The following is a 22,255-nucleotide window of genomic DNA, read 5'->3' on the forward strand; positions in this document are numbered from 1 at the left end:
TTGTCAGAGCTGGCTTATTGGTGGACAACAACCTGTGCCTCAGGTGTGTATATAGAGCAGGTGCCAGGAACAAGAATGGGCAGGAAGAAAGTGACGGGGATTTACAAAATTTCCCACTCATTACAGATTCTACCATCGCCTCCTCTTTTGTTTTAATTTTTAATTTATTGAGTTGCAAGTTGTTTTTTGGAGAGCTATGTTCTACTCGTGTCACAACAAGTAGCATCCTAAATGGGTAGACTTAGAAGAATAAGTATAGGAAAATTGCTCCTAAGAGTGCTAATAACCTCCTGTTTTTCTCATACTGAGCTAGCTCAGGATACTGCACAAGCCAACAAGGGCACTTCTCTTCTTCAGCCCCCCAAATTAAAATCTAAAGCAAGATATATTTACCTACAGATGGTGAAACTTATTTAATATCAGTCATGTAAGAGAAACATGTATATTTGTAACAAATTTGAGTCATAAATGAAGGGACAGTCATATCATGTGCCTATTCATGTACTACACAAATTTGCAAATGTTTAGTTTATGATAAAAAAAATATGAACGTGCTGCTTGTATTAGTATCTTGAACCAGCACAAATGTATTCTTTCTTTCACAGCTCTGGGGCCAGAAATCCAAAATCAAAGTGTTGGCAGGGACATTTTCCCTCCCAGGGCCCTAGGGGAGAATCCTTCTTTGGTTTTTCCAGTTCTTAGTGGTTTCTGGCTTGCTTTCGCTATTGGCAGCTGGGTTCCAATCTCTGCCTCTGTCTTCATAGGTCTGTCTTTGCTCTTGTTTATCTGAGCCTGAATCTTTCTCTTTTATAAAGTATACTTGTCATGGAATTTAAGGACCCACCCTAAGCCTCTTCAGAACTAATTACATCTGCAAAGACCCTATTTAAAATCAGGAACCACATGCCGAGGTGCCAGGAGGTCATGAATTTTGGAGGGACACTTCAACCCAGCACCAGGGAATTAAGCAAAATATATTTCTGCCAGTAAGTGTTATTATTTAAGTACTTGGTATTTGAAAGTTGCAAAATCATGGGAACTCTTAAGTCTGCCAATGCTCAGTGGCTTTAATGAGAAGTCCTTTTGACTGAATCTGTTTTCACAGTGGTTGTTGGTGAAAGGAGACCAGCAGGCAAGCAAAGTTTTTTCAAGGACCCCCTACCTTCAATGACAGGAAGAAACAACACAGATTCCTCTAAGGTTCCTCTACTTCCTGTTCTGAAATAGTTACTTTGTTCTAGGTCTAAGGATTCTTGAGAAAACTTAGTTTTTTCTTATTGCATTTTATCCTTACTAGAATAAGATGACACCAAATATACTTCATTACTTTTATTAAAAAATGTAACTTTTATGCTTTTTTTTATTTTTATTTTTTTTTAAAGATTTATTTATTTATTTATATTTTATTTATATAAGCACTGGGTACAGTCAGAAGCGCGGGAGGGTGAGAGAATTCACCAGAGCCAGAGTGGGGAGCAGAGCAGGCAGAAGGACCGAAGTACACTGCTGAGGGGAGCAGCGGGCGGCAGGAGAGGTCTGCGCGCCATGTGGGACCCTCCTCCAGTGGTCGGGGAGCAGCCGGGGATCGAACCGGCGCTGCAGAGGCTGCAGGCAGCTTCGCAACCCAGCGCTCAACCGCTACGCCACCAGGGAGGCCCTTTATGCTTTTTTTTAATTCAATATGTAAAAGAGGCTGGTGACATTTAAGATTTTTCAACCATATTGGGTCCTTTACATCAAATTTCCACCCCCAACTCTGCCCCCATCAGCTTTAGAATGGCTAGAGATTCCCCCCACCCCATTGTCTGTTACAGAAATAATTGAGTCATTTACTGAGAGCTGATTGGGGATGTGCATAAATTCTTAAAGGATTGATGGGAGCCATTCCCTGGAATTTGTATCCTGCACTGAACAGGTTATGCCCATCCATAGTCAAGGAACAGGGTGTAGAGCAAAATGAAGATTGATGTTTGGGGCAAGGTGAATGGTTGTGAAAATAACTTCAGACACAAGTGGAGGATCAGAGAAAGCAGATTACCAGATTGAGTCACAGTTTGTGAGCAACCGAGTCAGTTGTGAGTGACTAGTGAGTAAGTAGTTCTAATGACCTCAGTGACTGGAAAGTTATGAGAGAATTAAAAGCAGCAAAGGGTCAGAAAGAGAGCCTTAGAGGGAGCTCAGTCCTGGATAGTGGTAAGTAGAGGGGTGGCCATGGGGGGCTTCCAGGGTGTTTCTCTTACTACTTCTACCTCCTTCCTTTGTTTCGTACAACACTTTATTTTAGCTCTCACAATTTCTACTCTGTGCAGTTTCTTTTTCCTGTCTCTCTAACTTTTGTACATATTTAATTTCTCTATTTTCTGGTATTTCTCCTTTCCCCTCCTTTATAGTTTCCTTTTCTTTTTTAATCAAAGAGCAAGAATACCTAATCGAAAAGTACATATTGGATAAAGGAAAGCTTATATAAGTATTAATATTTAATGGTGACTGCTTCTATTGGTGTATATTCTTCAAAGAATTTCAAGAAGCAAGGGTTTCAAATACATTACCTGCATTTGAGCAGTTAGGGCTAAAAGCATGAGGGTTGATTAATTCTAAGATAAACTATTGAAATTTTAGGGATACACTTCTTTTTTCCATGAATGGAAAGTCAAAGAATCCTCTGGTAGCTTCACCTACAGCCCAGCCAGGCTAAGAATGGGACTCACATTTCTTTTGGATGTAAGGCTCTCTGGGATGTTAAGATACACCCAGCTCTTTCTGAGTCTGATTCTTAAGTTTTGGGCTAGCATTATGAAGGGAACTGCCAGAGGGAAGAAGCTTCCTCTCATGGATTGTGATTTCAATGTCAGCCCACCATCATTCCATTCTACTTCATGTTTCTAGTTTCCCACTCCTAACTTGAGTGGTGTCTTAGGAGCACATGACTATGATAGTCTTTTTATCTCCAAATTTCTAATAGTAAAATTCTTATTGCTAAATTAAAAATATCTATTATTGAGCCCTATTTTGTGCCCACTTCTATGCTCAACACCATATTTGTAATATATATAATTTGTATATTATGTGTGTACACATATATACACATATACATGAAGATGAGTGAGACATTGTCTAGCACCTCCAGTGTGGATGGGTAAAGATCACATTTTGAGGTGAAGGAGGACACTGAAGCAGTTTATGGCTATAATCCTGATTTTTTTTTTCTATGTGAAAAATACTTAGAAGGAAGGTGAGCAAGGGCAAGGTTAAGTCTGGAAGAGCACAAGCAAGTCTTGAAACAGCTGCTAATCTGAATAGTAGGGGATACAAAGGTGATTTAATACAAACAAGTTAGTAAAGACTTCTGACACTTGGAGAAAGTGGTAATCTCATCTTTGTTGTTGCCATTGTTTTCATCAATATCATCATCATCGTTGTCATCATCATCTCCAAAACAACTTCAACCATAAAAGCTTTGCATAATTGAGAAGACTATTTTTTTTAAATACTGACAGTCATTTATGCTATTTTGGTGCTTAGTGCAGGGTGTTGCAGGTATTCTGTTATCACACTCTCCCTCTCATCTGTACGTGTTTAGGTTGAGCCAGTGATACAGAGTGGCCACGAGAGTCTTGTCCACCACATCCTGCTCTATCAGTGCAGCAGCAGCTTTAACGACAGCGTCCTGGACTACGGCCATGAGTGCTATCACCCTAATATGCCGGATGCGTTCCTCACATGCGAGACCGTTATTTTTGCCTGGGCCATCGGTGGAGAGGTATGCCTGCTGATTACTGAGATTATTACTGTCAGAATCAGTTGATCATACTTTTCCCTATGATTCTGATACTATGAAATTTATACTATAAAGCTCTATGTGCTATTTTTAATATGAGTGTTGCTTAGTTTTGTTTCCATAGAAGTAACACTCTCTTTAATCCACCTGACTCTATCGATTTTAGATGAATGGAGTTCCAAAGATCTTTTGAGCATGGTTGGTTTTGAGTGATGTAGAGTTCTCAGGGACATTCACAGGCCATCATTTCATGGAGTTTTCTTTATTTAGGGTTTTTCCTATCCACCTCATGTTGGATTATCTCTTGGCACTCCATTAGACCCTCATTATGTGCTCCTGGAAGTCCATTATGACAATCCAACCAATATGGAAGGTGAGTTTATTTTTCATATCATCTACTTGTGACTTCACAGCAAGGAGAGTGTCTTATCCATCCTTTATCTCCACAATGACTAGTACAGTATATTCATATAATAGATACTTAATAATTGTTTATTTTTTGAATGGCTATTTTTTGACTGATTAAAAGGATGGTGACTCCAAAATAATTTAACATTTAGTAGTTTTCTCCATCAGCAATGATTTTTAGACCAAGGAGTTGTTTTTTAGTTTTTTAAATTAATTTTTATTTATTTATGTACACAAGAACTGGGGTATAGGCCAGAGGTGCATGGGTGAGAGGATTCACAAGAGACAGAGTGGGTAGTAGAACAGGTGGATATACTGAAATACACTGCTGAGGGGAGTAGCAGGAGAGAAAGGAGAGGTCTGCTGTACCATATGTGAGTTAGCGCCCTGGCTGGGATTGAACTAAGGCTGCCCTGGTTATAGCATCATAGTGCAGAGACTTAACCCCTGAATCACCAGGGACATCCACCAAAGAGTTTTTTTTAAACCTCTGTATAGAATTTACTACACTTCACCTCAAAGCAATATAAAATAAAACTTTTCAACATTCTAATGAATGAATTTAGAATTTTCATTCTGCTTTCATGTTTTAGACATGAAATACACCAGCTAGATAAATCAGACATTTATTCCTAATATACTATGTGGGTCAAAAGTGACTGCAGATAATATGGCAGCCATCTTTTATTCCTGTTGGTGAAGCTGAATTTTGTTTTTCATTAATCTTTGCTCACATACCTTTGCCTTATGAGATTTTGAGAAAAATTAATGAATTGCTTTCAACTAAATATGGAGAAATATTTTTTAAGTACTCAAACTCACTTTTAAAATTATATGTTCTTGTTCCAGGTTTAATAGATAACTCTGGGCTGAGACTATTTCATACAATGGATATAAGGAAATATGATGCTGGGGTGATTGAGGCTGGTCTTTGGGTAAGCCTCTTCCATACCATCCCTCCAGGGATGCCTGAATTCCGGTCTGAGGGTCACTGCACTTGGGAATGCCTGGAAGAGGTATGTTGGCTCTGAACCTGCAGGCTGGTATTTCCAGATCAGTCAATGCTCTTAGAAATGTTGTGAAAAAAAATAATTTTTTTAATTAGCAAGAAGTTTTTTGCTCTTTCCACTCATTTTAAGTTTCATTTTTCTTGTCCTGTTGCAAGAACATTATTTGTGATTTTACCAAGATCTTTGGTTGCTTTTTTAAATCTCGAAGACTACAAGAGTAGAATTCTGAAGATGAGAATAACTTCCAGAGTGTTTTCCTTCCTGCTCCTACATTTGATTTTTCATGCTGTGCTCTTAATCTTCACAATTTTTATTTTTGTTTTTGTAGTCTCTCCTGTTCCCCTAATTTACCTCTTTTCCATAGTTGTTTTATTTCATTATCTATACTCAGCTTTTCTGCTTTATATTTTTCTTCTCTAACAAAAAAACAAGGATAATTGATATAAAAGTATATATTATATAAAATAAAACCATATCTAAGTATTTGATAATGGCTGCTTCCATGTATAGGTTTTTTTCCTTGAATGAAAGTTGTTCAGCATAGGCGATATTCTTTATGAACCATAAGATATTGTGGCTGTGGACAAGGTAGCACATAGGGGAGGCGGAAAGCTTGTGCTGGAATGAATTACTCAGACCGTAGGTGAAATGGCCACAATGCTATTTCCCAGCTGCAGGACCTTGGGCAATTCATTTTATTTAATTATTGATTGATTGATTGATTGATTATTATTATTTTAAAGATTTATTTATTTATGCATACAAGAGCTGGGCACAGGCCAGAGATGCAGGGGTGAGAGGATTCACCAGAGACAGAGTGGGGAACAGAACAGTCAGACTGACTGAAATACACTGCTGAGGGGAGCAGTGGGTGAGATAGGTGAGGTCTGCCTTGCCATGTGGGTAGCTCCCTGGCCGGCTGGAGATCAAACTCATGCTGTAGAGGCTGCGGATTGCTTCATAGTGTGGTGCTTAACCCCTTGCACCACTAGGGAGGCCCCAGGTAATTCATTTTAATTCCAATCTCCCACTTGGGTTTTCTTTTCTGAAAAAGTGATTTCTCCTTTCAAGAGTTTAACTTTACAGGTTATGCTAGTACTCACCTCTTTTTGCTAGGAGCTTGGATACCTCTTTAAGGCCTAAAAGAAGGGAAATGAGAGATAGCATTTGAGACTGGCTTGAGAGGTCTTCCGTATGCATTAGTTTTCTTTTTCCTGACAAATGTTGCTTCACAAAAAACATTGTAAGAATAAGTCATGAAAAGTACAAATTAAAAATGTTTGGCAGCGTGAGATTCACTTCAAGTGCTTTGACTTTTCTTCTCAGTTGTCCCTCCAAGTCTGTTTTAACATGAACTGTCTGAACACGCATTTGTTGGGGCTAATTGCATCCTCCCCCCTGTTCCCCTAGGCTCTGAAAGCGGAAAAGCCAAGTGGAATCCACGTGTTTGCTGTTCTCCTCCACGCTCACCTGGCTGGCAGAGGCATCAGGCTCCGTCACTTTCGCAAAGGAGAGGAAATGAGACTACTTGCTTACGATGATGATTTTGACTTCAATTTCCAGGAGTTTCAGTATCTAAAGGAGGAACAAACAATCTTACCAGTAAGAATGTTTGGATTTTTCCCCACTGAATATGAGAAAAGGCATGAAACATCTGTCTGCTGAGATTCATAGCTAAGTGAATTGTTCTCTGCATCCATATTCTTACCCACCATGGGTTGCACAACCCAGGTGGATTGTGTTTGATCTTTCTTCCAAGATCAAAACTAATTTCTTCTTATTATTCCCAGGGAAATTCAAGTTATTTTTTAAAGATTTATTTATTGATGCATGCAAGAACTGGGGTACAGGCCAGAGGTTTGAGGGGGGAGGTGAGAGTATTCACCAGAGACAGAGTGGGGAGTGGAACAGGCAGAACTACTGAAATACACTGCTGAGGGGAGCAGCAGGCACGATAGGAGAGGTCTGATGCGCCATGTGGGTATCTCCCTGGCCGGGGATCGAACTTGTTCTGCAGTGGCTGAGGATAGCTTCATAGTGCTGTGTCTTAACCCCTTGTGCCACCAGGGAAGCCCTCAAGTTATTGATTTGAAAAGAAAATAAATATTTGAGCTCTGGGAATTTAATATTACTCTTTGCTTGAGTCCCCAATTTACAATTCTTTGGGTTGTAATTCTGTAGTGGTAAATTACCATCAGTTTTACCATAGAAAACTTTTGGAAGTTTCATTTGAATGTAATGATAATTTTTTCATTTGAAAGAGGTTTTTGGACATGGCTGATGATACTGTGTTGTGTTATCTAGCTTTCAACTTGGGGCTACAATACTTGTGGTAGTGATAGAAACATACAGAAGGAAATCTTACCCCTTACAATAATGAGGGCTTTAAAAGTTATGATGCTTCATATTGTCAGACATTTTATTCCATGACTATCAAGCTCAATGGTCATACAGTTTCTAAACTTTGCTCCATTCTTTAATGTCATGGTCCTGTACTATTTATGAAATACTAGTAATAACATTATCTCTTCTATAAGCAGAAGATCCTTGATAGACCTCAGAGTAGAAAGATGAAGTTCGACAGTGATCTTGTCTAGATTTGTAAGGAATACACTCTCTTTCATTGTATTATCATATCTTGGGAACTTTCCAACCAGTTTCATTGTGTTATCTCCTAGCCCCTCAATTGTATGTTGTGAGCAGGGTATAAATGTGTTGTGATACAACATCTGTACCCTAATGTAGTGAGGCAGGGAGGGAAAATCTGGAAGCTGGCGCCTAGATTTAGCTGCTTTGATCCATGAGTAGCCTTGTCCATTTTACCTGAGTGGGGAGTCATAAAAAATTACAATTTTCTATGTGTGTTTGATTGTTCATAAAGTTAAAAAACACTGAAACGATAAATTAGTATCAATTTACCTTATAATGCTTTTGTTAGCAAAAAGACATGGCTGAAGTCCTTTAAAAATATAATGGAGGGCCTCCCCGGTGGCGCAGTGGTTGAGCGCTGGTTGTGAAGCTGCCCACAGCCTCTGCAGCGCTGGTTCGATCCCCGGCCACTGAGCGAGGGTCCCACATGGCGCGCAGACCACTCCTGCCGCCCGCTACTCCCCTCAGCAGTGTACTTCATCAGTCTGCCTGCTCTGCTCTCCCCTCTGGTTCTGTTGAATTCTCTCACCCTCCCACACTTCTGACTGTACCCAGTGCTTGTATAAATAAATGAATCTTTAAAAATATATATAATGGAAATGAAGAAGTAGGCACGGTAACTAGTATCTATGGCTAATGTTTAGAATATGTTTAATCTATGCTAAAGACTAAACATATCTTTAATCTCTTTACAGTATCAGTGCCAAATTAGTGCTATTTTTATCATTATGTTTTATATGAGCAAAGTATGCCCAGTGAATTCATTTCCTTACCTAAGGTCATTCAGCTGGACCAGGCTGGATGCTAGCCTAGACACAGAGAGTCTGGCCTTTTGTCTGCTTGCTAAGTTATTGTACTAGCACTACTAGAATTATATAGAGCAAATGTCTTCACCTGAGTCAAATTAATTAATGCATCTGTTCATAAAACAAATTGAGCCATTGCTTTACAAATGTATTAATAAATAAATTCCAATCTGAAAGCTTTTACTTTTATGTTTTAGGGAGATAATCTAATTACTGAGTGTCGCTACAACACAAAAGATAGAACCCGGATGACTTGGGTAAGAAAATTTTTACTATTATTAAAATTAATTTGTGGAGAAGGAGGAATACATTTTGGTTTTGGAAGATTAAAAGTAAATGTTTCATATGTAAGAAACATTCCTGAACACCTTAAGCACACAACATTGTAAAAATGAAATAAAAGCATTTTCATTTATCAGACTGAACAAGTGATAATCATGGTAATATTTGTAGTATAATTTACTAACTTTCATGAGAAACTATCCTTAGCCTTCTAATTTTTATCCACCAAATATTATTTAATAAAAAAGCCTGTTATTACTAGTAACCATCCGTTTTGTCTATTTGAATCTGGATTTAGATGAATCAACACTTCAAAAGGAAGAATGAATTACATGACCCTAGGGCTTCTGACCCAAAGAGAATTCTAGACCCAACAGATTTACTGGGGGACTTCTGCCAGTCGTTCAATAAACAGATCATCCACTCTCTTCCAAGGAACACAAAAATTAGGAACACCTCTCACCAGCTAATTTTATGAAGTTTATATAGTCTTAGTAAAACTTGATAAGGATAGTATGAGAGAGATCAACAAAATGTATCTGGTAAAAAATATCTTTGACAAAGTACTGACAAACCAAATCCTGCATTTTGTAAAAATATAATGTTAGGACCAATTTGGATTTACCCAAGGAACATAAATATGGTATACATTAAAAAATAGATTAACATCATCTACATTAAGAGATTGAATGGAGAGGGCATATGATCACCTCAATATGGGTAGAAAAAACATTCTTAAAATATGTCAGTTATAGGGAATAACCGAGTATGGTTAGCAAACTGGACTAGGAGAGACTTGCCTTGATCAGATTAAGATTAGTTATGAAAAATCTATAGAAAATAGCAGATTAAATAAAACCCTAGCAATAGTTTCTTAGAGCATGAAGAAAAATCAGGATATTTATTGTCACTATTATATTTTTAACATTGTTCAGGGGAAAATGAATAAATAAGTTTTAAACAGAAAAAATAATTTGCAAAACACAGATTAATAAAGTATTAGTGTCCAATTAATAAAAGGAATTTTATAAATCTGTAACATAAGATATTCAATAGAAAACACGGTAACAAACAAAAACATTTCACAGAAATAAAAGCTCACATTGGTAATAAACAAAATGAAGTAAGTTCAGTTTTATTTGAAACCAGGGTCATGCAGATACAAATCAGATGAGATATTTTATAATGACCAGTTTGGCAATATTTAAACTTTTATTTCCAATGTGCTAACCTGGAATGCTCATACATTGTTAGTTGGAATGTAAATTTATAAAACCACTTTGAGAAGAAACATGACTATTTGGTAAAATTAGAGATTTATATATGCTCTACCCAGTTCCTTTCCTATGTACATTTAACTTCGAGGTTACTTTTGCAGGCCCTCCTCTGGGAGAGAAATATATAAAATATTCATAGTAACGTATAACAACACAGGAACAAAAAACTGGAAACAGCATAGCAGTTTATCAAAAGGAGAACAAATAAGTTACAATATATGCATATAAAAAAGCACATAATTATGAAAATTATTGAACTAATCCTGTATATTAACATGAATATATCTGTAGAAAATATTGACTGAAATGAGCACAATTGCATCAGAATCTATGTAGTAAGATATCCTGTGTTTTCAGTACAAACAGTATATAGTTTAAGGATAATATATCAACAAACTGTCTTATCTGGAATGAAAAGCTATAGAATTAAAAATAAAATATTAAGGTAATCGTCTTTGGCTGGGGTGAGAAAGAGTTGAAAATGGGTTCATAGAGAATAGTCAAAGCACTGATGTTGGCTTTGTTTTTCTAATGCCTTATATATAATTTTGCTTTTATAATATATTTTACTGAAGACATAATAAATAATTATTTGAATGTATATTGTGGACACACTCCCTATTCTAGACCAACAGAACTAAATGCCAACCAGTGAAAATATTAGATGATAAGAACTCACAGCTGTCCCTGAGCATCAGGGAGAATTTCTATTGGTCTATCTTCAAGCTCACTGATGCTTTCATCTCCTACTTTAAATCTTCTCTTGAGTTCATCCTGTGAATTTTTTAATCAGTTATATTACTGCTCAGCTTTAGATTTTTTTATTGATTCTTTTTTATGTTTTCCTTTCTCTGATATCATTCCTTCCTTCTTACTCATTTTAACACATTTTCTTTAATTACTTCTTCATGTTTTTTATTTAACTCTTCGAACATATTTAAATATGTTAAATCTGGCATCAGTTTTAACCATCAGTTTTTCTCTGTGTGAAGATCATAGTTTCCTGTTTTTCTCATGCTTAAAAATTATTGGTTGAAAATTGGACATTGCAGATAATATGTTGTAGCAATCCAGATTCTATTCTTCTGAGGATTTTGATCTTTTAAAATTTTAGTAGATAATTTATTACCTAGATTCAAAGCATGAAATCTCTATATTTTTTCCTCCCCTGTGGTTTGCAGCTGCTGGTGTTTAATACACATGATGACAAGATTATAGAAAATTTAGTTCGGTCAGGCAAAGAGTCCCTCAAACTCACTGATAAGTTAACAAAACATCCCCACAATACTCTGAAATATTCACAGTAGTAAGAAGTTTATATCATGTAATCAGAACTTAAAGGAGATAATTAGGTTATTTAAGAAAGGCAACTTTTAAAGAGATGAAAATAATTCTATTAATTTTCAAATGTATCACTACCTTTTTAGAGACTTAATTGCGATTTAGGATGCTTTTCAGTTTTAAGATTTATTAATATTCAATACTGGAAAGAATGTATTTCATTGTAGTTTGTACATTATAAGTGTCAGAGTTGTAGAACATGTCTTTCTAAATAAAATATCATCTCCATTTTTCAGGGAGGACTTAGCACCAGAAATGAAATGTGTCTCTCATATCTTCTTTATTATCCAAGAATTAATCTTACTCGATGTGCCAGTATTCCAGATATTATGGAACAACTTCAGTTCATTGGTGTTAAGGAGATTTATAGGCCAGTCACGTAAGTTGTAAAATGAATTCTTAGCAGGGATAATATACTTTGGAGAAGGATGGGTTTTATTTTCACTGTTGATTCATCACCAAGTTATGAAATTCATTTTTGTACTGTTCTATTTGGATGTTTTCAACTGGGGAGACTGATTGAGCTTCTTGGTTACTATGTCCAGGATCTCTAAGACTATACTTCCCCCTCCCAGGTTCATTGATTTGCTTGGAGTACCTAAAGGATTCAGCTATAGTTGCATTCATGACTAATATTTATCATAGAGAAGTAAACAAAAGAAAGGCATATAGGGCAAAGTTTTGGAAACCAGCTGCAAACTTCCAAGAGATCTTTCTCAATGAAGTCACACAGAATGCACTTAATTCTACCTGCATCAGATTGTGACACCATATCAACATATTGATAACATGAAATGTTATCAACTGGGGAAATCACTAGAGACAATTCCCACAGTTTTTACTGGAGCTGGTCACATAAGTCGTTTTTGCCAAACATAAGCGGATGTTCAGAGTGACTGCGCTTTTTTGTACAATCTAAGCCGCATGAGTCATTCTTATCATTTATTTATTTTTTAAAAGATTTATTTATTTATTTATTTATTTGTTTATTTATACAAGCACTGGGTACAGTCAGAAGTGCGGGAGGGTGAGAGAATTCACCAGAGCCAGAGCAGGGAGCAGAGCAGTGGGCAGCAGGAGAGGTCTGCGCGCCATGTGGGACCCTCCTCCGGTGGCTGGGGAGGAGCCGGGGATCGAACCGGCGCTGCAGAGGCTGCGGGCAGCTTCGCAACCCAGCGCTCAACTGCTGTGCCACCAGGGAGGCCCCATTCTTATCATTTAGAGAAATTTTTATATCAGTATAGGAAGTTGTTTGTTCATTAAGTTCCCTCGTGGCAGCCAAAGGTCAGCCTTACAAGCAGGGCAATCTCAGACTGCTTTGTTAACTCTTTCTGCCCAGTTATATTCCGTAGAATCTACTTAAAGTAAAATATTACACAAAATCACTATTATTCCTGCCTTCCTGAAATTACCTTTTAGACTGGTGAAGTAATAAATAATATAAATGTAATATTTCATATGTTAGTAATTGTTATGAAAATAATAGAGTGAAGAAAGTGTGAGGTTGTTGTCAACAGGGTGGTGAAGGCCTATCTGGGGAGGTGTCTTAGTCCATCCTGGATGCCTAAACAAAAATACAATAGACTCGGTGACTTATAAACAGCAGACATTTATTTCTGAAATTCTGGAGACTGGGAAGTCAAGAGCATGATGACCCCACTTCTCAGTCACAGCTTCCACTTCTCAGTGTAATCCCACAAAATCAGTGGCTTCTGTGTTGAGAAAGGACTCTAGGAGGTAAGAAAGGAAGAATAATATGAACCACGAGACTCTTATGATTATCCAGTTCAGAGGTGAGGGTTCCTTATCACCAGAATGGTAGAAATAGAGTTGATGAGAATTGGTTGCTTTCAGGTTACCTTCCGGAGGCAGTACTCACAGGATGTGTTGGTTGGTTGCATCTCAGGGATATGGTGAGGGAAAAGGAAGAGTAAGGAAAGTGATATTATATGAGCGGTGTTAGGGAAACATATTTGAAGAAGAAATTGAAAATTTGGGCCTCCCCTGTGGCGCAGTGGGTTGAGTGCAGTGCTGTGAAGCTGTCTGCAGCCTCTGTAGCATGGGTTCGATTCCCTGGTGGCCAGGGAGATTCCCACATGGCATGGCAGACCTCTCCTGTCGCGCCTGCTGCTCCCTTCAGCAGTTCATTTCGGTCATCTGCCTGTTCTGCTCCCTGCTTGGTCTCTGGTGAATCCTCTCACCCTCCCACGCCTCTGGTCTGTACCCCAGCTCTTGTATTAAAAAACAAAAAGAAATTGAAAATTCTATTTTAGATATGTTAAGGTTGCTCTAGGAAAAAAAGATTTATATCTATTCATAGTAACCAGAGAGAAGAATTAGGGTGACTGGTAGAACTCTGGAATGTAGATTTTGTTTTAATGTAAGGAAAAAATTTCTAATGATTAGACCTCTTGAAAATGGAAATTTGTTTAATTTATAATTAAAGAAATGACATGTAGCTTTTTGAGGAAGTCTATTCAAGGAGAGGGTTAAAAAGAAAAGCACTGAGGATGTGGTAAAATGCAGATACCAAGGGAAAATACAAAATGACCTATTTATTGTTCCTAAATATTGTAAGGGTTATAAATTATGAACTAAGAATATTTTTATATTAAGCTTACTCTTTATAGATATGTTCTCTGGAAAACGTTTCATATGTTAGTAAGTGTTATGAAAATAATAGAGTGAAGGAAGTGTGAGATCATTGTCAACAGAGTGGTGAAGGCCAATCTGGGTCCTATCCAGCCAACTCAGTGACCACCAGAACAGAACTAAAATACAAATATCAAAATGCTTGCATAAGTTAGTTTGTAGCTTATAAAGTATTTTCAAATACATGATTTAATTTATTTTTGCACAAAACTAATAGGTAGAGGGAGACTTGTGACTCCAGTTTGATAGACAGGAAATAGAAACTGAAAGATTAAGAAACTGCCCAACATCACATAATACATTATAAATGGAGCAGCTAGGATTTATATATTAGTCTCTAAGATATATATTTATACCTCCATCTACACAGAATCTGCTTTTTTATTTAAAATAAGTAATTACATATTAAAAATTAAAAAAGGCACACTAGAATATAGTTTTGTTTATAAAATATCAATATTATATTGCTCCTTCCTAGTTCTTAGGTTGTCCTTTTTTGCCTTCAGAGTATTTTTTACATATTGACTAGAAACTTTTCCTACTTAGGGGTTAATGTTAGAGAATGATGAAAACAAATGGGCATTCACAACTATATGTTTATGTAAATTTAATTCAATTTACATTGAATGAAAAAAATTATATTGAATGAAATACATTCAATGACCCAATGACGTTTGTGATCAACTTAAGTTAAGCTTCTAAAAATGCTTAGCTCCTGTGTCCTCAGGCTCTGGTAATGTCCTGGTCATTCCCAGGAAATACTGAAGTTGGGTTTTCCATCACATGGAAAAGACAGGGAGAATTTGCTTTATAGAACAAGGCCAGTTTTGAGATGTCATCGCCCACATAAAACCATTTAACTACATGGTTAAATTTATTTATTCTTCGAAAACATGAGTGAAAAAGAGCCTCTGTTGTAAAATACATGGTTAGACTTTAAACTAGACTTTCAAGTCTAGTTCATCATCACAGTGACATAAATGTTATTGCAGGCCAAACCAAAAGGTACTGGCTAAAATATCAGAAAGTAAGAAATAGTTTGCATGCTTTTTACTGTTTTGCTTTAAAGACTATTGCTAATTTGGTTTCAGGGTACAATTTACTAAAAAGGAAGATCATATGACCCCAAGTCTTCTTTTCTGTGTTTTTAATATCATGATTAGTTAGGCGTCCTATTTTATTTTAAGAATTCTGTAGCAATCCTAGTTTTAGAGAATGAGTGGGTAGGAAAATAGAGACAACTACATCCTGTCTCAGAGTTTGTCTGCTCTGGGGATGCAGTATTTTTCTCTGCCTCCCACAGCTGTGACATCGCTTAAGGAAAAGCAAAAACCTCACAAATATCGGGTAACAGTTTAGATAAATTCTGTATTCTCTGCTACACCACACAGCAACACTGAGATTTATGTGATGCAAAATTCCCTTGTTATTTGTTATATTTCTAAAGAAATATCAAGAGATGTATTTTTTTTTTTGAGAAAGATCACGTTATGTATGTATAGTGTGTAAAAGCCTCATGTGCTTATTATAACAAGTTTAGTTATTGCAGGAAAAAAAGCTTTAAAACGAAGACAAAAGCAATCAACTCAAATTCTGTTAGATAGAAGCAATACTAACATTAATTGAATGCTATTACAGACCTTTTTCTGGGTAGGAATTGATGTAAAGATGATTACATTGTTAAAAAGATTCTAATTTGTACGCTGCTTTAAATAAAAACATTAATTTTAATTTTGTTTTGTCAGAAGTAAATACTGAATAATTGTTAAACATTAGATAAATGTTGCTGTTTTTTTAACTTCAAGGTAGTACTTTATAAAGAGACTATCAAATGTTGAGAGAAGAGGTCACAAAAGACAATTAGGTATTGCTCTCACTTTTTTAAATGATGTTTTAATCTTAGATCATAAAATATATGGGCATTCATACGCTTTTTTTTTTTTTGTGGGACCCTCGCCGGTGGCCAGGGAATGAACCGGCGCTGCAGAGACTGCGGGCAGCCTGGCAGCCCAGCGCTCAACCGCTGGGCCACCAGGGGAGGCCCTGGGCATACATACTCTTACATTTGCTACTACCTCAATCTTCTGTACTTCCAAATACTGATAATTTATATTATAGTTTTCTATTTTCAAGATTTCTGCCTTTAACATTTGACAGTGAAACCTGAGTCTCATAAAATTTAACACAAACTTTATATTTAAATATATTCAATAGTATCAAAAGATAATTTTGTTATTTAAAAGTTTTATTGAAGTAATATTTATTTATATCATTATATAGATTTCAGGTGCACAGCATTATAATCTGTATACACTCCATTAACCATGCAACTAGACCAAAAGTCTAGTTTTCATCCCTACTATGCTGTTGACTCCTTTTACCCAATTTACAAATCTACCCCCTCCTTCCCCACTGCCTCATCCCTTTCCTTTCTGATAACCACAATTTTGTTCTTATGGCCTAAAAGTATGTTTTTGTTTTGTTTTGTTTTTTGATTTGTTTATCTTTCACATATGAGACACAGTATTTTTCTTTCTCCACCTGACTTATTTTACCCTCAAGGTCATTACATTTCTGAACTCCTTAATTAGATTCTTTGGAATTTTATCCTCAAGTTGTTTAGTCAAGAAGGGCTTCCAGGTGTTTCATGGCCTGGTTCTTTTGTTTGAGAATTTTTGCATTTATATTTGGACAGCAGTTGACCAGATATAACATTTTGGGGTCATACTTTTTTCCCCCTTGGGAGATCTCTTTCAATGAATAGGATGTTCTTCGATAAATTGAACATATTTCAATGTCCAGCATTTGAATTAAATTTTCCTGAAATACAGTGTTCCTTTAGCACATATATTCATTTCTGGTGTATGTTTTGGTTTTTTTTTTTAAATTTGGGGGAATTTTCTTACATCTATAAACTTCTTTCCAATCTTTTAGAGATTTTCCTCAAACATTTTCTTTTTTTGTTTTTCAGAAGTACTCTTCTGCATCTTGCTTTTTCTCACTTCTTGTGTGTCTACTGTGATGTGTTTAAAATTTGTTTTCTTTAGTCTGCTATGTTCTTTTCATCTGATTCTGTTGATTGTCTTGTACTTGAGCTCTTGTTTAATTGAATTCATGCTCTTATTACATAAACTCATGTTTCCAGAATTTCTCCTCTTTATGTTTTTTCTTTCTCTTTCTCCAGGCTGTAATCTGAAAGTGTGGCGTAGGACAGTCTGGAGAGCTTAGAGATGACAAGTGGGAAATCTGTTGATGTGTTGTTATTGTGGAGCAGGGGCCCAAACAAAGTTAGTGGTTAGGCAAAGAAGACCATAAAAATGAGACAAAAGATATTGTCTCAGAGAGCCCCGCTAGCTCACTTACCCTGGATCCAACCCATGAACACGAGGTTTCCCTTCTTTACATGGTTTCCCAACATATTTCTAGTGAGTTAGTAAGTGTCTTTATACCTCTTCCACTTTATGTTGTGAATTTCAGTAAATACTTATTTACTGACTTATTTTAGCAATAAAGTTTTTTATGATTTATTTATGGGCAGCTCTCCTGCCTGCCTGTGGCTATGCACAGACCTCTTTTTCTTTCTCCATTTTGTAATAATCCTGTCCTTTTAAAATGTAAAAAAAAAATAAGATTTTATCTATGTACAAGAATATCACACTATTCACCCCTTCCAGCAAACCTGCAGAAAATTCAGAGGATTTGGTCCATCTCACGCCTCAGTAGAGATTCTGCTGCCATCTCGTGGTGTTTTAGGTGATTACAGACCGATGCTGTCCCCTCTGAATGTCCCTGCTTAGAAAATTGATTTTCTTTTTTTAAGACAGATATCTTTTGGAAAAGTAAATTTTATTTTCAGTACTTGATTTATAAATTTTTATTTTCTATTTAATAAAACATAAGTTAGCTTTTAGTGTATTTAAAAAGTCATTGTATGTAAACAAAATAGGCTCCATTCAAGTTTTTGTTTTGCACTAATTCTAAATTTTGTCTCTACAAGTCTTCACAACATGTTTAATTTAAAAAAAATTATTGACATAACGTGGGTTTATAAGATTATGAGATTTAGGTGTGCAGCATTGTAATTCTATATCTTTGTATTCTACATCATGGGTCACCTCCCAAGTCTACTTTTTATCCACCACCATTCAGCTCACCCCTCACCTAACTTGCCCACCTCCCAGCCGCCATCCCGTCTGGTGACCGCCATTTTGTTCTCATAATCTCAGAGTTTGTTTTTGTTTTGTTTGTTCATTTGTTTTGTTTCTTTTTTCCTTTCTAAGTTTTAAGTGTCCAGCTTTATGCTTTGACAATTGTGTGTGCTGCATTAAGATCACCACTGAAAGTCTGTTTTCCATCCAGCTCCATAAAGTTGACTACTTTACTCATTTTATCCATCTCTTCTTCGCCTTTCTCTCTAATCATCACCATTTTGTGATCAGAGTCTAAGGGTTTGTTTTGTTTTGTTTATTCAGTACATTTATTTCTTTATCTTCCATTTATAAGTATAATCATACCATATTTTGCCTTTCTCAGTCTGCCTTATTTCACTTAACAAAACCCCTCAAGATCTACCCAGGTTGCAAATGGTAAAACTTGATCTTTTTAAATAATACACCTGAGTAGTATTTCATTATATATGCATACCACATCTTCTTCATCGTGCATGTATTGAGGTTTATTTTTGTGTGGCAACATATGATATTTGTTGCCATTTTGTTAATTGTTCTCTGACTAGTTTGGTGTTTCCTTCCCCCCTCCTTTTTATCTCTTTCCTTGAGGTTTGGTTTCTTTAGTGATCTATTTAGATTTCTTTTCATCTCTTTCATCTAACTACTGTAAGTTTCATGTCATGTTTAATGGTAGTAAGTTTAATGCAGTGGGATGCCGATTGCTCTTTATGGTGTTTAAGGTCTGTACAAAGCAATGCATTTAAGTTTTAACAAAGATATAGTGACTTTAGAATCTTTTTTTTTTTAATTTTTTTTTTTTTATAGAGGCATGTTTATTTATTTATTTATTTATTTTGTTTGTTTGTTTTGTTTACACATGCACTGGGTACAGCCAGAAGCACGGGAGGGTGAGAGAATTCACCAGAGCCAGAGCGGGGAGCAGAGCAGGCAGAAGGACCGAAGTACACTGCTGAGGGGAGCAGCGGGCGGCAGGAGAGGTCTGCGCGCCATGTGGGACCCTCCTCTGGTGGCCGGGGAGCAGCCGGGGATCGAACCAGCGCCGTAGAGGCTGCGGGCAGGTTCGCAACCCAGCGCTCAACCGCTGCGCCACCGGGGAGGCCCCCGATATAGTGACTTTAATGGATAAAGGATAAAGGAAATTTAGAATGAAGGAAATGATTATAGTGTAGACATTAAACACTGCTCGTTACGACTCTGAGAAATTTATAAAGAACACTATTTAAAAGTTAACATGGGGCTCCCTGGTGGCACAGGGGTTAAGACACATCCTACAAAGCTATCCGCAGCCACTACAGCATGAGTTCGATCCCTGGCCAGGGAGCAACCCACATGGTGCAGCAGACCTCTCCTGTCTCATCTGCTGCTCCCCTCAGCAGTGCATTTCAGTAGATCTGCCTGTTCTGCTCCCCAATCTGTCTCTGGTGAATCCTCTCACCGCCCTGCACCTCTGGCCTACACCCTAGCTCTTATATGCATACATAAATAAATCTTAAAGAAACAGTTAATATTCAATATGTCTGAGTATATGAGAGGTGAGTAATGGCATAAATAAATGAAGAAATTTTAAAGATCAGATACTAGAAATGTATAGTCTTTAGCTGGAGGGTAATTTGTGGGTATTTGGGAAAACACAGGAAGGTTTTCTTGGGGTGTCACAGGAGGCAAATACCTCCCGGTTTCCCATGATCATTTCCAGGAAGCTATTTGAATTAATGTGAATTTTTGTGATGTGCTAACTCTTACACTTTTCTTTTTTCAAGTGTCAGTAATACAAGCCTTTTAAAAAATATTTATTTATTTATGCATACAAGAACTGGGGTACAGGCCAGAGGTATGGAGGGGTTAGAGGACTCACCAGAGATAGAGTGGGGAACAGAACAGGCAGATTGACTGAAATACAGTGCTGAGGGGAGCAGCAGGCGAGTCAGGAGAGGTCTGCTGTGCTATGTGGAAATCTCCCTGGCTGGGGATTGAACTTGTGCTGCAGTGGCTATGGACAGCCTCATATATTGCGTCCCACCCACCTGCGCCACCAGGGAGGCCCAGTAATACAAAACTTATATTTAATGAAGACATCCCCTGAAGAGTGTCTTTTCTGGTTGTTTATGTCATTCTGTGATTTTTCTTTTGGACATTTAACATGATTTTTAGAGTAACAAATAAAAGTAAAGGATATTATCTGCACATTACTTTTTTCTCAGTAAAATTTTTAAAACGTCACTACAATTTTAAATCCTTTGGATTTTTGGTCATGTAGGCAAGCCAAAACAGGACAGCCAGCAGGGGTCAGTCTTTTCAAAGGTATGGGGTTGAAATTTCTATCCCTGTTACAGTTACTTTGAAGAACCTACAGATTTCTCAGTTATAACAGAACGCGTTTCAGAACTGACTACTTACCAGTTATATTGTTAACTGGAGTCAAAACAAAGAAGTGAGAAATTGTGAGGCTCTTAGAGAAGTTTCCTAAACCAAAATTATTTGTCTGAATGTAATGTTTATCTGCTACTAAAACAAGGAATTTCATTTTTAAAAGATTACTTAGTATGTATTTTATCTAAAAGCTGCCAATAAATTCAGCACTTTACATTAGTTAATCTATGTGTGTAAAAACAAAGAAGGCCTATTTTATATTATTGAAAAATAATGGGTATATAATGCTTTTGCTCTTAATACGACTAATTCTGGTTATTAATTTTAAATTCAGGACCTGGCCTTTCATTATCAAAAGCCCCAAGCAGTATAAAAACCTTTCTTTCATGGATGCTATGAATAAATTTAAATGGACTAAAAAGGAAGGTGTCTCCTTCAATAACCTTGTGCTTAGCCTGCAAGTAAACGTGAGGTGCTCCAAGACGGACAATGCAGAGTGGTCGGTGAGTTCTATTTTGTCTTAGTCTTCTGGGAAACCAGATATTACTTTCACCTGAATCCACAACAGAAAATCTAAGGAACAGACACATATCCTCAAATCTACTGGTGAGCTTTTGATGTGTCTCATGATTTATATGTTTTGTAATTACTTTGGCTTAGCTGAAAACTGATTCCACTCTTTTTGTAGAGGGAAATATATTCTAAAGTTAGAATATGATTGAAGCCAAAGTAGGGTGAGCTCAGAGCTCCTGAAAGCACTGAAGTCTATTTTGTGCATCTCTTTTTTCGCAGGCGGCAGGCGCTTGAGTAGCCTTCTGCTCCAACTCCCTCTGAATCCCAAAAGCTCCTGCTGCCCTGACCTTTCCCTCCTTTGGTGACTCTCCCTGCCACACCCTTTGTCCTTGGGGAAGGCCTAGCAGCTGAGCAACCTTGGCCTTGGCTGAAATCTTGCCCTTAGCCTGAATGCTGATTGACATTGTCTGCTCTTCCATCTTCAGATTCAAGGGATGACAGCCTCACCTCCGGACATAGAAAGACCCTACAAAGCAGAGCCATTGGTGTGTGGAACCAATCTTTCCTCTTCTCTGCACAGAAGCTTCTCTCTCAAGCTGCTGGTGGGCTTCCTGGTACTCAGCGGCTTGCTGGGCAGCGTCTACTTGTGATCATGATCCTGTGGTGTTGGGTGACGATGTTTCTGTGATCCAAACCTGTCAGTTAATGGCAGGTTAAAGACTCTCTGGTCTCGAAGCGTGAGCATTGCGAGCGCGGAGACCTTCCTTGCAAACACCCCCTTCCTCACAGTTTATGTGAGAGACCTCACTTGGGTTCTCCTCTTTCCCTCAGAAATGTCTGATATTGTCCATGGCCAATAAAACAGAAGTAGCCTGATTTATGTCACTTTTTAAAAATTGGGGAAAGTCAAGTGGAAGTCAAAGAATTCATTATTTCCTTCCATATTCTACTTTATTTAAATACTCATTGTTGCTATTTT

The 22,255-nt window shown here is 37.1% G+C and overlaps 1 protein-coding gene across 1 annotated transcript in view; it reads left to right on the forward strand.

The window, feature by feature from the left end:
• The window catches only part of MOXD1 (monooxygenase DBH like 1), a gene marked incomplete at both ends in the record, with an annotated part of 71,792 nt that extends 49,866 nt beyond the window's left edge, over positions 1-21,926 (forward strand). The window contains 8 exons of the mRNA XM_084258086.1: positions 3,581-3,760; positions 4,049-4,151; positions 5,036-5,202; positions 6,607-6,798; positions 8,849-8,908; positions 11,788-11,930; positions 21,098-21,266; positions 21,762-21,926. Coding sequence (XP_084114212.1) covers positions 3,581-3,760; positions 4,049-4,151; positions 5,036-5,202; positions 6,607-6,798; positions 8,849-8,908; positions 11,788-11,930; positions 21,098-21,266; positions 21,762-21,926 — 1,179 coding nt within the window. The remainder of the gene's footprint in view (positions 1-3,580; positions 3,761-4,048; positions 4,152-5,035; positions 5,203-6,606; positions 6,799-8,848; positions 8,909-11,787; positions 11,931-21,097; positions 21,267-21,761) is intronic.
• Between the last annotated feature and the right edge of the window lie 329 nt (positions 21,927-22,255).

The sequence above is a fragment of the Talpa europaea genome (genome assembly GCF_964194135.1).
Source record: "Talpa europaea genome assembly, chromosome: 2".
NCBI lineage: Eukaryota > Metazoa > Chordata > Mammalia > Eulipotyphla > Talpidae > Talpa > Talpa europaea.